Consider the following 17,641-nt stretch of genomic DNA (forward strand, 5'->3'; position numbering starts at 1 on the left):
CTTACTTGTGTGTGTGTGTGTGTCTTAACATGTGATCTTCACAGTAATTACCAAATTATCTTTTCCTACATTATTGATATTCCAACATAGAGTTTCCATTGTTTAAATTACAATTTTGCAGACAAAATATCAGACAGTATGGGAAACATTTTTTTAAAATGGCATTGCAAATTGGCCTCTCATTTGACACCCAAATAACATGATTTGTATGTACTATTGCCTTATTAAAGCATTAAGTCTGCCCATTTGATTGAAAATGAACATCAGTCATAAGAAGATAAATTACATTACTGAAAGGATTTCCACGCCCCACTATTACAGAAAGACAAGGTGTGAAGTTTTCAGCTCAGAACAGAGAAGGATGAGATAAGTGAAACTTTGATTTAACATATGGTACATGTTCTGCAAAAAATATAAATCAGAGTCAATTCTACATGTGAAAAAGTTTTAAGCAAAAGTACACATATGAATAGCAAAAAGCATAAAATCGCATCTGCACTGAGTTTAATGATTATTGAGAGCAGTTTCGAAGACTGAGGGAGGTGGTGAGGGGGTAGCGGAGAGCAAACGAGGCAAGGAGGGAGTAGGGGGATAGTGTGAGATAGGTCTTTCAACAGATGACTCAGTGGCTGCACAAGGGTGCAGAGGATTTAGTAAATAAAAAGAGGAGAAGGGAGCACAGAGGAAGGTGGGAGGGGCAAGGGTGCAGGTGGGAGGGGCAAGGGTGGAGGTGGAGGCATGAAGAAAAGTGTATGCAGATAAACAGTCATCTTCCTGCACTTCAAACACACTCAAACCAGGAAGGAACTAACATTTTGTACAGCGCTAATTACCCTCTGGCAGACACTTCCTGTATTGCTGAGTATGTACATGAATTATGGAAGGAAATGAGCCAAATACTAGGAAAGTTGTTACCCATCACTAAAGTCTCTCATTTCACCCAGCAGATTTCATCATACCCACTTTATATAGCTAACTTTGAAGATTTCAAAAAATCATATGATGCCATGCCTGCATTGCTGCAAGACTATGAATTTAAGTATGGATTTGACCTTTTTGTCAAAACATCCCTCCACAGGCTGTAAGTCCTTCTTAACAGCTACTTAAACCTAAATACTTATATTTCCAACTTTTCTTCTGTTCTTTAACTGACAATACAATGTCTCAAACATATATCTGACACTTAAGACTCTCATCATACAGTTATTACCATATTTTTGCAATAATTATCGTGACACTGCAATGTTCAGGAAGTGTGTTTTCCAGATTTTAATAAGCTCCTTCTCCCTTATTTTCAGTATGATTCAAAGTTCCTTACAGCAACAAGAGCTGCTTTTTGTTAGCTTCCTGGCTAATATTTACTAATGTGAGTTATGAATTGTTCATCTCACTGCAGCAGCACATTAAATAACCAGGTCACCCACAAGATGGTCAACTGTCTTGGGTCCTCCAAATTGTTCTCACGATGAAACAAATCAAACAAACCCTTTGTAAAAATTAAGATTCCTCTACACACAAATCGAAGCACAAAGATTTAAAATACATGTAGCTGAATAGAACTTTCATTGACTATTTTGAAACTGAGGTGCAGCAGGCCGTTGGTTTGGCAATTTCACACAGCACTCTGACCTGTTTTGAGAAATTCAACGTTTCTATGCTGGAGATGCAGATTACTTGCTTTTAGATAATGTCATTGGGTGACTGGAGAGTGCTTAAATAGTCACAGACTTGCCTTCAGATTAGTTATATGGAAAATATGAAGCAAAACTTAACGAAGTCATACCAGTGGCACTATCTGCGAGTGACAATGAACATGGCACCAGGCAGTAGCTTATCTGAATAAAAAGCTTCTTCATACCCCTCCTACTCTGATGTTTTTCCCTATGATCCATCATCACTCTACTCTTCCCACATAGTTCTCAAAATATTTTGCTCACTCAACAAAAGTGTTATTTGCGAAATGTATTAACCCTCTGGTTGCTACAGACATGCCTTCCAATGCAGAGTTGAGTGCTGCAACATAACTGTTTAATGTACCTACTCATGGTAAGTAGCCTCCGTTTGGGCTTCCTCCTGGGACAGGGATATCCAGCCTGCCTTGCTCTGTGCTGAATATTTCTGGGGTGCTTTTTGTGATGGCTTCTTCAGTTGTGTTAAGCTTTGTCACCACCATGACATTACTGTAGATGTGAAAATTAGTTTCCGACTTGTCTGCAAATTTACAGTTGTTACATATCTCCAGCATTGTAAAGGTGCCTTTCTTCCATTGTTTCTGATCTGATTCTGGTAAACCATTTGGAAAGTTACTATCACTTTCAGAGTCTTTAGATTTGGATGAACTATCAATTACATCTCTCACTGAAACGTGAAAGATCTAGCAACTCGAGATCAACATATAAATCTTATTTGTAAAACACATTGTTATAATTTCATAGGATCACTGAGTGATAATTAGCTGCAATGCTGCACAACACAGTGTCGTGAACTAGAGTTAGGTGTGATCCTACAAAAGTGCTCAAAATATGCTCAAGATGGTGATATTCAATACCATATTGTACAGTTTCTTATCTGTGGTTGAATTCTTTGACACCCTTCACCTAAATCTCTAAGAAGAAAAAATACAACCAAATTTGAATTCAGTTTTACATTTCTTAATTGGTGAAAAACATAAAAGATTCCTCGTAAAGCTTCAAAACCTTTGGATCAGTTTCTAGTGATAATAAATAATAATTTAGATTTCTATGATGTCTTGATATTACTGTTAATCCATTTAAACAAAGAACAGACAACATGTCATCTTTAAAAAGCCATATAAACAAAACTATTATTAATAATGAGTCAATAATTTATTGTTTAACATGTGTGAACACAACAGAACAAAATTATTACTATCAATGTCATATCTGTGCTGGGGTGAGAACTTTTCACCTTACCCATGTAAAGTTTGATTCTAGTTTGAGATGCTATGGTGGACTAGGGAGTAGTAGGCTTTAACCACAGTGGACATGTACTGGACATTATCGGCACTGGCTAGAGGAAGGAGGAGGTCAACAACAGTCATGGAGAGAAGAACCAGCGGAGATGACCACGAATTTAATAGTGACTGTCACTCCCTTGTTAAAAGTGAAATTGTAGCAGTTTAGTAGCTTTTATTGCAGTGAAACTGAAATTAATTATGAGGATAAAATCGTGGAGCTGGAAAATTCCACATTTACTGAAACTTTTAAAAAATGAGTTAGGATGGCAAAGTCTGACTGACAATTTTATGGCACACAGTGAACATCTAGTAGAATATTTTTTTAAATTATTTTTGCAGCACTGTTAAAAATTCCATCAATATTTCTCTACAGTTACACCATTTACTCAATATGGGTCTTGGATTGGCTACAATTGTAATTTCAAAAAAGTTCAGGCTGTTCAGCACCGTAGCGGAAACTATGACTTCTTTTTAATTTAATTTCCAGTACAGCAGTGAGTGGACATATTCATCCTCACCCACAAAACCACATTACAGACTGTACTACATCAAATGATGGGGAACTGTTTATATGGTTCAGAAACTCACACTATGTGCTCATCTTCTCAAATCTCTTCCTAGCTATAGGCCCGGCTTACTAACATGCTGATAGCTTGTCTCCAAACAACTGATTATCAATCTTTGTAGTTCTGTGTGTCTGTTCCTCAATGAATATCTTCTATAATGACTAACAGATCTCAGTACGGACGTGTTAGTGACTGAGCTGATGACCACAGGTCCCACCCGTTCTTTTACACTAGCGAAGTATGTATAATATAACTTACAGTTGATTGTAAAGAGCCCAGTTAACCTTTCTGAACATCCAGTCATAATACCTCCATTCAATACTCTTCTCTGTTAAACATATAATGTAGGTAGTTATTAAGTGGTATTCAACACTTTCCATAAGGTGTGTGAGTAAGGTTACAAGAGTATTCTGGGACACTAGTGGCAGACAAAGTCACGACTGCAGAACTAAAATGTGTCATCATGAGGGTTCAAATGGCTCTGAGCACTATGGGACTTAACATCTGTGGTCATCAGTCCCCTAGAACTTAGAAATACTTAAACCTAACTAACCTAAGGACATCACACAGATCCATGCCCGAGGCAGGATTCGAACCTGCGACCGTAGTGGTCACGCGGTTCCAGACTGAAGCGCCTAGAACCACACGGCCACATTGGCCGGCCATCATGAGGGTTAAGTAGACACAGAACTGTGTATTTCAATTGCAACCACCTACAGATCTAATGCAGAAGAAGTGACCATGTTCCAATAAAGCTACTACTGATAGGTGAGTGCTAAGGATAATGGTTGAGGAGTTCTAACAGTAACAAACGAAGCCCAGCAGCTTCACCTTCCATCATTTTACCACTCAGGTTGTTATATTCAGAGCTTGTAGCACTTAGCAGGCATGTAAGGTGGAGTCTGAAATTTCTCTGGTGTCTTACTAATTGCTGCCTCTTCAAGATTCTATGATGTAACTTATCAGAAACTTTTTTATTTGTTAATACAGCCCAAGTTGCTACAAACTGACAAAGATAAGCAAGGACAGCATTATGATCAAGTTCACACATTTAACACAGAAGTAAATGACCATAGCAAAAAGACACTGTGGCATACATACAACTCCTGAGAAAGTTTACTGCAACCACCATTTTCTACCACACAATGTTTTCACATACCTACCATCACTACGTAGCTATTTATTGAAATAATGGAAATGTACTATTACTACCAAGAAACTGCATTACCGGTGAGAAAAAAAAAAAAAGGTTCACCATAACCTCACTTTATTGCTCCACTTTCTTCCTGAGTACAGCTTTTCACAAGTAACAGTACCCATTCACTGGGTTCACTGGGTATTTGTCAATCTCTACATACAATAAAAATCGAGAAAATTTGTTTATATGAAGTGGGACAACTGTTTGTACCTTTGGAAAATTACTGGAATGTTGTTTTGTTTCAGTTTCACAACTAAGTCACTTAACACAACTAATTCTGCAATCAATGTTTTTTCTCTATTTTGTAATGTAACAACCCAGACCTTGTTTAATTTATGGCATTTTAATAGCAATATACACTACAGGAGACTTACCTTTCCTGCTCCGAGAGTCTACTCTCATCACATTCCTCGAGATATTTGTCTCCTCCTAAATATGTAGATGTTTGTGAATAGACAAGACCGTTAACAATAATTCCACTGAGCCTTGGAGATATACCTCTAAAACATCCAGAGACACCATCAATTGTCTTGATGTAAGACACTGTCAACAAAACAATTTTTGTTAGTACACTGTATATTTGCTAAAAGAAGAATTACACACATTCCTATGTATTTAATGTGATGTTACAGCCGACAGATGCATAGCTACCGCAAAAATTCATTGCTGTGCTCCAATAAACACATTACAAAATAGTCACACTTCACATCCGCACAACTGTTTCACAACTTCTTCCACCACTTGCAACAACAATTTCTGAATGGCACAGTAGTAGTAGTAGCAGTAGTAGAAGAAGAAGAAGAAGAAGAAGAAGAAGAAGAAGAAGAAGAAACTTAAGACATCATACAAAACATCTGCATGTTGTCGCATTTTCTACTGAGAAGATAAAATTGTAGAAGTGATTTGTTCCATATCATAACAAGAAGTCACAATTCTGGACATGTAAACACAAGCAACTAACCAACACACAGAATGACAACCACTCAAACTAACAAAGAAATTCAATGCACGGTGTACTGGCTTATTTCTGGGTTTTATTGGGTACAAGAGGGGAGAGAGATGAGAAGTACAAGTGAAAATAAGATTTAATAATGTTGTGGCTGACTGTTAATGCAATCAATTTTGAGACTAGGATAGCAGGAAGCATAGTGAAGTGAATGCCAGTTTTAAGTTGCATACAGCAGCTAGAGGGGAAACACTGTTAAGCTCCACTTCTCACACAGCTCCCAAACCTTTGTTAACATTGAAACACCCATACCCCCAACTACAGCTTTTATTCAACAGCTGTCAATTTACACATCATAATGCCCCTTGCCTATAACCCAGGCAAAATAAGTAGAACTTATCCAAATACTATGAAGATCTCACAGATATCAGATGAAGTACCCTTCCCATGTGTTCCAGTTCCTCAACATTCCAGTCACTGCCACCTTTCCTCCAGCATCTCTGTTAAACAGGTATGAAACAACAAAACTTTAATTATCCTAAATGACACTAACAGCCCATTCACATCGTCTGCCACAACTTTGAAAACCTTGTTAACATATACCAATTTCCCATACACATTTCTGTCATTTATTTGGTTTGAGTTATGTCTTCATCTTTCATACTTATTTTCTTTGCATTAAGCTTCTCTCTACAACTTATTGACAACTCTTACACAGAAGTGCTGAATTTCAAGGTGTTATACAATTGTTATTGCCACTTTGTTTCTTATAATGTGTATCTCTTGTGTGTTCAAGGTTTGTAGGGATTTACTTCCACTCAGTCCTAATGCATGCCATTTCCTTTTTCTGTTTCCATCCTTATCTCAGGAAAACAATTTTAGAAAATTATAATTTTGGTAGGTTGAACTATTTTTAAATTTGTATCTTTCTATCATACTGTAGATGTTCCTGTTTAGTGGCCAGCAACGAGATAACCACTTTTCATTTAAAAGTCCCCATGCTGGAAGGGAAGCAGTGAATGACATCTCTGTCTTTTTCACATGGTTAATATTATCCTTCCACCTATAGACAGTTTCATCATTCTTATTCATAATCATATTCACATTAATTATTATATACATAGTATTATCTTCATTATACATATAATCATCATACTAACAGATTACTGTTGCTTCAGCATCATGCAACATTGCACATAATCACATCACTTTGCACACCAAGTTGCGTCCTTTGCTTGTTGCCAGTGTAATCATGACCATGGTGTTTCTATGGGCAGTATTTGTTTAAGCAATAACAAGGAAGATAACTTGTTTGTAAAATTCATTATATAATATAGAAAAAGAATTTTTGAAGATTCTTGGATGAAAAGCAATAAATGCAGCAACATCATAAGCAAGTTAAGTTGCAAGAATAAAGAGTTTTACAATGAAAACAAATACAATAAATAAAAACAGATGCATCACAAAACCATAATGCAGTGTCATCAACTATGTTTAACTCCAGTTATGTTGCCATATTATTTCAAGTCATGGAAGCCTATGATGTCTACAGTCAACCCTACTAAAACTGAGTGTCTTGAATTCAAAGGTGCTAGTACATATCAGTCATCAATGGTACTGTCTTACCTAGTTGCCAGAGAAAGTCTGAGTCGTTCACTTAATGAGGCCAATAAAACCAGCAATCCCTCAGAATTCAAAGTCTGGCCATAGGAACCACCTGGCAACATTATATTATGTGGAACTATCTGGAGGAAGCTCTCTCTTCTCAAGTGTCCGCAGCTCGTGGTCTAGTGGCTAGCATTGCTACCTCTAGATCGCGAGTTTCATTCCAGGCCGCGTTGGGGATTTTCTCTGCCCCGGACTATGTGACCAGGTGAATGTGAAGTGGTGTATGAGTATATTTATCAGCTGCAGTTTTCTTATTTGAAGTTCTAATATTTAGTGACCAGCTAGAACATTATGATCACCCACCTAATAGCCAGTATGTTCACCTTTGTCATGGATACTTTGGCAGAGTGCTGGAGGGGACTGGCACCACATCTGCACTCAAGTCACCTAATTGCCATAAATTCTGGAATTCGGACCTGGCGAGTTGGGGGGCCAGCACAGCAACTGGAACTTGCCACTGTGTTTCTTGAACCACTCCATTACACTCCTGGTCTTGTGACATGGCACATTATCTTGTTGAAAAATGCCACTGCCTTCAGGAAACAATATAGTCATGAAGGGGTGTACATGGTCTGCAAACCAGTGCACAATACTCCTTGGTCATCATGATGCCTCGCACAAGGTCCACTGGACCCATGGATGTCCATGTGAATGTTACCCAGGGCATAACAGAGCTGCCACCAACTAGTCTCTGTCCCACAGTACAGGTGTCAAAGAGCTGTTCCCCTGGAAGATGACTGAATCATGCCCTCTCATCGGCTTCATGAAGAAGGTATCGGGATTCATCAGACCATGCAATGCTCTGCCACTGGGCCAACATCCAGTGCTGATGGTCACATGCCAATTTCAGTCATAGTCGCCAATGTTGTGATGTTAACACTGACACATGTATGGATTGTCCGCTGTGGGGGCCCGTCCTTAGGGATGTTCGGTGCTCTGTGTGTTCAGACACACTTGTACTCAGTCCAGCATTAAAGTCTGATGTTAGTTCTGACACAGTTGTTTCACCAGCCTGCCCAGCCTACGATGTCTGACATCTGTAATGAGGGGTGGCTGCCCAGCCCCACGATGCCTTTACTTAGTTTCACCATGTGTATAAGACCCTCAACCACAGCACTGCTCGAACAACTGACAAGCTGTGCAGTTTCCAAAATGTCTGTATCGAGACTATGGGCCATCACAATCTGCCCTCAGTCAAACACAGATAGATCACGTGCCTTCCCCATTCTACACACGAACAGCATGCACAGTGTGTGTGTGTGTGTGTGTGTGTGTGTGTGTGTGTGTGTGTGTGTGTGTGTGTGAGAGAGAGAGAGAGAGAGAGAGAGAGAGAGAGAGAGAGAGAGAGAGAGAGATACTTGTCGCCCGGACAGGTTTATATTGATAGTTAATGGATGGTCATAATGTTCATGCCATTAAGTGTACCTTGCATTTACATAGTGGATTTTGCATACTTGAAGTGGCAGTTGATGGATTTACAAGACTGCACCTGAATTATCCCAGTAAGTTCTCTCATTATTTAGTTGTAATTCTGATGAAATATTACAAACAATTCAGGCATAATAAGTGACTGAGTTGGAAAATGTTTTGACTGCAAGAAGCTTATTTTATGAGTAAATTACAATGTCTCATTCACTTTGTGGGAAACCTGCTTCTTTCTACCTTAGACTACAACAGCTAAAAGAGAATGTTTACATTCTTGATGTCTTGCTAGCTGTGTCCTACCGCAACTGTAGGCCTATATATAGATTCAAATCCCACTAGAAGTACATTTAAAGTTAGATGTCTTCCTCCTCTTGTTCTTCTATTGTAATTGAAAACAACTGCAAAGAAATTAAGTAACGGAATCCTACGAAATCCTTGGAGTCGTATTTCAATGCTGTGTAGTTACAAAAAGGAGCTTTTTGTAATCGTCAGGTGACTGATGTAGTTTACCAAACTTTTATTAGTTCATAGGCATTTTCTGTTGTTCATTTTCACTGTTTTTTGAATGGTAACATTGGATGTTCACCATGCAAAATATTCATATTTAACTACAGAGCAGTGGCAGAATACCCAGTCAGAGAAGCTGCAACAAGAAGCCGGTTAATATAGGAATGAATCTGCATTCACGTCACAATTTGAGACACATCCTCACTGGGGGTAACAGGTGGGTGGAGGGTGCAGCTGTGAATGATGGTAGTAAACAGTAACACTTGTTTATTGCCTCCACAACTGGGTGACAATGTGCTGCAAAAGAAATTACGTTATTGGTCGAAAGATACAGGCATAGGGAATTTTTCTCCGATTAATTGACGTCTAACAGGTCTGTCTATGTGGGGTGCAGAGGTGTGAGGCTTTTGATGCACTGCTGAGCAACTATTTCCGGTAGATATTTAAGTCTAGACTATAATCCAACATAGTGTTACTTTGGCATTATGAATCAGCAGCAAGTTTTAGAACTGCCTGCCTATCTGAGACAACATATTACAACTTTATAATTCCCATGTGCATACTGCAGTAATCTAAAAGCATCATTCATATTAAAATGTCAAGGAACAAATTAATAATAGTATGCTCAGGTGCTACATAGTCTCAGACACATGCTCAGCTTGGTGAACCTGTCATTATTTTGGGTTCTACATCTACATCCATACTCCGCAAGCTACCTGACGGTGTGTGGCGGAGGGTACCTTGGGTACCTCTATCGGTTCTCCCTTCTATTCCAGTCTCTTATTGTTCATGGAAAGAAGGATTATCAGTATGCTTCTGTGTGGGCTCTAATCTCTCTGATTTTATCCTCATGGTCTCTTCGCGAGATATACGTAGGAGGGAGCAATATACTGCTTGACTCTTCGGTGAAGGCATGTTCTCGAAACTTCAACAAAAGCCCGTACCAAGCTACTGAGCGTCTCTCCTGCAGAGTCTTCCACTGGAGTTTATCATCTCCGTAATGCTTTCGCGATTACTAAATGATCCTGTAACGAAGCGTGTTGCTCTCCATTGGATCTTCTCTATCTCTTCTATCAACCCTATCTGGTACGGATCCCACACTGCTGAGCAGTATTCAAGCAGCGGGCATACGCAAACTGCAAAGCTCTTCAAAATAGGCACTTCTGTTTCTACTAATAAAGCATTAGCAGTGGATATACTGTAATCATAAAAAGTAGATGATATGTGTCATTCTTTCAGTATTTATAATCTGAACGATAGTTTTGCTTAAGCATTACTTATGCTAGACACTAGTGTCAGCATTTTGTGGTCACTGTTCCATGCTCTGATAACAAATGCTTCTTTTGTGTTAGCAGAAGCTGGAATTGAATTTTAGCACAGGATAGATTCACTGGTTCCATGTTAAATTGTTTTTTTTACACACAGAATTACACAAATAACAGCACATAGTTTCCTGCACAGTAGCCCTTCTTGATTTGTAACTTCAATGTATTCGTCAGTTACAAAGTAGATGTTCACATTTTGTAATCAATGCTGTAGTGCTGTCTCAGCATTTGTGTGCCTATCTTTTAGGGATAGTGCTGATCTCAAGAAAGGTATTTTCTAAGCCTACAATTATAAAAAACGATATGTTTCCTACTCATAATGTATCTGGTGAATAATGCTTCTTAGTTGTGTGTACACTTCACACAGAATTACGCAAGTAACTGTGACAGTTACTGTTTTATGGTGCTTAATTTGTAGTTGTGCATCTGAGTATTATTAATAACTACATTAGTCCATAAACCTACTTACAGAAATGCGAGTAAGGCAACTGACAAATACTTTGCAAATTCTGGCCCTCAGCAGCCGTGTCTTTGGGATGCAAGCTGTAGTCACTTCCAAGCCCATTCATGGAACACAGCGGCTGGTAATATTCCTGCTGGTAGTATCACTGAATCTTTGCAACAATACACATTATTTTAGGCAACTATGACTAAAAAGTTACTTCCTGGAATTACCTTGCTAAATTCACTTTATATATTTGTATCATTTCTATTGAATTAGCTGAGCAATTTAAGCTTAAGATGCAAGATATGGTCATCAAGTTATGCTTTTGAGCCCAGGCAAGTTGTATGACATGAAGAATATAACTAATCATCTTTTACATTGTGATTTACCTGTCCCAACCACCACTAGGACAATAATGGAGACAAATGCTGCAGCTCTTGAACAGCTCACAAGTAACGAAGTCACGCTATAAGGTGAAAGCTGCACAGGGTCTCGCTTGAAATCTCACTGGAGGCCATCTTATTATCTACTCTGTGACATAGCTACAAGCAACCTGTCTGAAAATTAAAAGCAAATCTTAAATCTTCATCATATGCTTCTTAATGCCAGTACCCCATAATGTAAGGGTGAAGAAGTATGATACTTCACAACTGATAAAGCATCTTTTCACTTCTGCCAACATAATTTTTGGCTTCTGTGAATTTATGAAATAAATGAATTTATGAAATACCACGTTTCTGTACCACCTGACTATGATTCAGGACAACAACTAAATAAACCATTTTGAAGCCCAGAGTAAGTAATTATAATTCGAACCAAAACAGGCACGCTCACGCCGCAGATACCTCATGGTATTAAAATAAACTTTTGTCAAAGTTATCATAAGTTTTATTTCATTTGTGATAGTACAGTGCTTACTTTAAGGCATTTTCCATTAGTTTATTGGATACAACAGTAAATATCAAGAGGGAAATTGATCAATTTACAGGGTGTTAGAAAAAGAACTCCCCAGTTTTAAGTATAAATTTAATGGGGAAATTAATGAAAAAATTACATCAATGAGTACATGCCATGAAAGAATTCCTTCAAGTACTGTTTAATGTTAGTAGACTTCAACGTAAGATCCATTTGCTGCCCTGCACACGTCGAGATGATATTCCACTTCTCACCACATTTCACTGGTTTCCTTGAAAAACATTAACCAATGATGGATAGTTTTTGCTGTAGGTGGTTCACCACTATACTGACGTCTAAAATTATGTTGCACTGTTATAACTGACTCATCACTTTTCACAAGCCAGGTAACACACTGCACTTTCTGTTGCCGAGTATACATTGTTGCCAAGTTGCTCTGCACTGCATGCACGCCTGGACTAGACTGAGGAAACAGGAAAAAAACAGCACTAGTGCCGTCTCAAGGTCAAGCAGACCTGCTAACTTCAGGGGAGCCGAACTTTTAAAGTTGATGAATCAAACACCACAAACTAAAATAGTGTATGTCACTTTGTACAGATTCTAGAACACACAAAAACTAGGGAGTTCTTTTTCAAACACCATGTATTTTCCCGCATTATCTAAAATAGTCTGACAATGCTCAGGGGTCATTCCATGTCAAATCAACCAATTGTACTACATGATTTGAACCATAACCCCTCAGATTTGGATAAATTTTTTTTCAGGTTATGTACCCACTAACACTAGTTTGTTAGAATTACATAGGCCTACCTTAGTATTCATAGCCTAGAAATAGTCTGCTTTTCACCTCACTGGCGTGTATTGCGGTATTTTATTTTATACAAGAACCCATTGAGATCCCATCTTGAAATTTTGCATGCACGTAGTCAGACTGGATCACACATACAATTTTTATAAAAAAATCCGAGAGTACGTATTTTGGAAATTTCAAAAAATGTTTTTTTGGAATAGTTTAAAATTTTGAGATATAGGTAGCATAGTCATGTTACATATCAAATTGAAGGGAATTTATAGAGGAAAACAATGGTGCAAGTTTGAGCTCTCTAGGTTGTATAGTTTTTGAGCTACAGCATTTTAAAACAATCATCGATTGATCAAAAACGGAGTTTTTTTTATTTTTAAACCCTTGAAACTCAAAAACCAAAAGGTCAGAAAAATTTGAAAATTCTAATTTAAGCTAGTGTTAGTTTGTACATTACCAGAAAAAAAAAATTCATCGGAATCTGAGATATCAAGGTTCAGACTGTTAGTTGATTTGAGATGGAATGACCCTCAGGTAGTTTACGAATCCATGACTAGAAAACTATTTACCGAGTTAAAAGATAATGTCAAACCAGGCCTGAAATGCATTTCTGCCCAGAAATTTTCTAAAGGTTGTTCAGTAAGGAACAGGAGGATAAACATCAGAGAGCATAAGATCAGAACAATATGGGATAATTACCAAACAAACTCTTGGGTTTTTTTTTTTTTTTTTTTTTTTTTTTTTTTTTTTTGAAATCAGCAGATTGCATTATCATGTAGTAGCAACATATGACAGTTTTATCAGTGTTTTTCACACAGAGAGCGATGGGTGTCTCAGTTGGCAACAAACACCAGGTGTGATGTACATGCCCTTGGGGTGTGCTTTGCATTACACAACACTCTTCTCAAGGCACCACCTGCGAAGTATTATTTTCATATGGCCCTTTGCTCAAGTGTTGTAGGGCTCTGCCTTTAATTTCCATTGCTCGTCAACAGTAACAATACTGCAGAGGAATGCTCAACGAGTGAGCTGATGATGCTGAAGCAAAAACTCAGTAATAGTCACCCTTCAATTTATGCTGCATTGAATTAAACATGACTATTGAATGCAGTGTCACATTACAGATGGTCACATTTGATCACAAGTCAGTTTTCGATACTTCCTGAACGTGGAAAATCATTCATGCCAGAACAATCTTTCTTAAAAAAAAAATTGTATGTGTTTTGCCCAAAAGCACTATCCCATACACAATACAGGGTTTTGAACTGCCTCTTTTAGCTTCGCCACTCTCAACCACAGCAAGCAATATGTTGCAAATGTTAAGACCTTTTTCTACTTGTAATTCTATTTTACAACACTTGAATAATGTCCATATGTTTCAAATATCCAAAATTCAATACACAACTGCAAGATAAATACTAGTCAACAAATACACTCTTAACAATGCACCGCATTTAGCTGATCAGATGGCATCTGATGCCAGGCAGTGGATGGCCGCTGCAGGATGAGGAAACTCTCGGGCATAAATTATTCTGATCTTGACACAGCCATTAGCTGTTTTGTGGAATTATTTCTGGAAGTTTTTGCTATTACTAGTGGGACAAAGTGAAGTTAATTATCTTTGAGGTTCCATGAGACATGCATTTAGCAGACACCCAAAATGCAGTAAAATAGAGGAAGCAGTGGACTAACTCTCAACTATGTGCCTATTGTGCAACGTTTACCACTAAACCCTGAGCAGATACAGCACTGAAACAGCTCAAGAAGAGAGAAGACTTTCTCCAGACACTTCCACATCCTATAGTGTTGTTGATCGTGCATATGACAAGAATTAGAACTCAGGTGCAGCTTGTTTTATTGCCGGCCTTATGTGAATGACAGACTCAGTCTCTGCAGCAACCACGTTTTATGGGCAAGATTATCCATCTTTCCATAAGTGCAAACCGATGCACAGAACACAATGTTGGTACTTACATCTCTATCTTGTGAGTAAAAATTTACTTTTATTGAATACTAAATGGAGGTGTATCACCAATCCTGGAAGCTGTGCTCAACACATGCTTGTTAACAAAAGTTGTACGGCACTCAGTCTGCAGAGGATGATGATGACAGCTGCAGGCTTGTGTGCAAAAAGTTTTATAGATGGGCATCCAGTAATTAGACTCTCAGAGAGATAAGTGAAGAATTGATGTCAGCAGTTTTAAGACTTACTACTTCATATGTCAGCAAGAGTGTCCTCACACTAGCCACAGGATCACATCTCGTGCAGGATGTGTACTGTCAGCTTCAATAAGTCGTTCAATATGCTCTGTGACCAAGTTAAATTCTCCTCACACAATGGCAGCAGCCGGCTCAGTGAATGATATTTTGCTTATTGTGAGAACCCACAGACAATGAAGTAGTGTGCTGTTCACACACAAATTCCCGTTTTTGGTCTTGAGAGGGATTTTTACTGTCCGTTTATCTTGTGCTCCAGTGCAATACTTTGCAATCCTGGCTATATAGTGGAAAGGACCCAATAACAAGGCCAGAATTCTTGTCTGGAATGACATGTTAGGGGCACAGAAGGACGCTGAACTTTAATCAGACAAAGCCTTGTCACAGTCACAAATTTGCATCAAAGGCTCTTTACCCAGTAGAAAACAAAACCATACAGTACTGAACTCCCATTTATAACTCTCCTTCTTGATTCATGTGCAAAGATAAGAAACAGACAAACTTTAAAAGTCAGTAAAGCTTTAGGATTTGCTTACCTTAATATCCAGTTACCAAGTTTACAAGCTAAAATATTTCTTCTGTACAAAAATGCTGCTCATACTTATACTCCTGACCTGCTGTCAACATATTTCCTTACACTGAACAGTTGGCTATAACAACAAAATGTAAGTCCATGGACTAATAAAATTAGCTCTTTACTCTGCAGATGGTTCAAAGCAGTACAAATACTATAATAAACCTTAAATGTAGTGAAACAGTTAATGCCTGAAGAACAAGACTACACCTAAATATTCCACAATTTACTGGTGAACTCCTTCCCATACGAAATTCTATGTAGAAAGGAAAGTATACCTCATAAGGGTGTGATAAACCATTATGTATCGTATACAAATGAAGTGCATATGTGACATAGATGTATTTGTAGCAACAATAGAAATTACGGAAAATAAAAATAACTTCTACAGCTACCTACAGTATAATGTAAGGCAAGCTTGAACTATCATTTCCCATTCTTCTGTCAGTGCAAGATACCCATAAACGATTTATTTCACCAATACTGCACACAACGACACAAAAAAATTCTAGTATGGCAAATACGTAAAACCTGAATTTGTGGGATAGCACTCTCCTAGTGCACATACATAGCAGCCAAATACGGGCATCTGACTTAACTATTCCCAAAGTATACTGAATTTCTTGTCCCAGTGATAAAGCAGTACTTTTGCCCACAGATTTCTTGCATATACTGCGCTATATCAATGACCACTGGAGATAATGTGATTAGTAACTACAAGGCGGCGTTATTTACGGCACGCTGCGTTAGGAAATAAGATCGCCGTTTAACGTCCCATCGATAACGAAGGTCATTATAGACGGAACAAAGGCCATTTCCTTTCAAAGTAACCATCGCGATATTTGTCTGGGGTGTCGCCTTAGGAATTTTGTGGAATGAATGATTTCTACATACTTTCCGGTAAGGTTTGATTCCCAAGAAATACGACACTGAATAATAAGCATGACCACAAATACTGTCGCTCAACATAGTTCATCATCATTCCTTTAACCCGCATTTCAAGATTCGTACTGCACAATACACTAATCAGCAATAGCCGGTAATCTTACGAATCACCGGTAAGGAAAAGTAACTGCATTCATTATTTAAGGTGTAAGATGTTAACTTACCATATTGAAACACATTTGGAAGAGCAAGAGCCGGCTTTCCGAACAGGGTCTTCGTTGGATACGGTTTTATAGGTTCATAACCAATCTAAAACACAAAAAATTGTAATCAAGATATATTAAATTTATGCATACAGAGTAACGTACAGTTATAAGCATTATCTTACCTGAATAAGGACTTTTGCATATTCTACTGGGTGTAAAATTATGGCTCCTCCAACTCTCAATCCGAGATTTACCCATTTCAAGTGGTCCAACTTTTCTGACATTCTTGGGCAGTTTTTCAACTATTGACAAACTTTGTAACTCCCCACCAACAACCATCCCCTACGGTCGGCAAAGACCTTTCTGTTTTACAGCAGTTCAAAGATCTACGATACACAGAGTTCCAACACACGATGTATTCATGTACGCGTAATACCAACTGGCAGCAACAGCAGCATGCTTATATATTTCCAGAAGAACCTGTGTATCTAAAATTTGCACCGGACATTAATATGCTAACGGAAGCATAATGCAACATAATTATTCGAGAAGATGCCAATCTTCTATAGCAACGTTTAAATTCCTATATTTTTTCTTTGTAACGTCGTTACTTTCCATTGTACAATACATTGAAACTCATCTCTCTTCCACTAGCGAAGCGCAGGAAGACTGATTAATTATTTGCACCGCAAGGTATTTCTAGATTCTTAATTGGAATGAATTCTGTGCAAATTGGTGTACCGCAGGGGAGCGTTCTAGGACCTTTCCTATTTCTTCTTTACATAAAAGATATCAAGATTCCAGAAATGGTACTCACATAACCCTGTTTGTGGAAGACACAAACATTGTAGTAACTGACGTTAACCGGGTATTGCCAACACCTGAAAGCAGAGTTATAGAAGATTTGCAAAACTGGTTTGAAATGAACAAATTAACCATAAATATCTCTAAAACTAATTATATCCATTACAGGAAAACAAAGTCA

General features: G+C 38.1%; 1 protein-coding gene across 1 annotated transcript in view; it reads right to left on the minus strand.

The window, feature by feature from the left end:
- LOC124599087 (mitochondrial carrier homolog 2-like) overlaps positions 1–17,030 on the minus strand; it is a 47,376-nt gene extending 30,346 nt beyond the window's left edge. Inside the window, exons 1-3 of the mRNA XM_047136047.1 lie at positions 16,839–17,030; positions 16,675–16,759; positions 5,116–5,284 (exon numbers count right to left, since the gene is read on the minus strand). Of these exons, the coding sequence (XP_046992003.1) occupies positions 5,116–5,284; positions 16,675–16,759; positions 16,839–16,940 (356 nt within the window). The 5' untranslated portion in view covers positions 16,941–17,030. The remainder of the gene's footprint in view (positions 1–5,115; positions 5,285–16,674; positions 16,760–16,838) is intronic.
- Between the last annotated feature and the right edge of the window lie 611 nt (positions 17,031–17,641).

This window comes from Schistocerca americana, chromosome 1, assembly GCF_021461395.2.
Source record: "Schistocerca americana isolate TAMUIC-IGC-003095 chromosome 1, iqSchAmer2.1, whole genome shotgun sequence".
NCBI classification, from domain to species: Eukaryota; Metazoa; Arthropoda; class Insecta; order Orthoptera; family Acrididae; genus Schistocerca; species Schistocerca americana.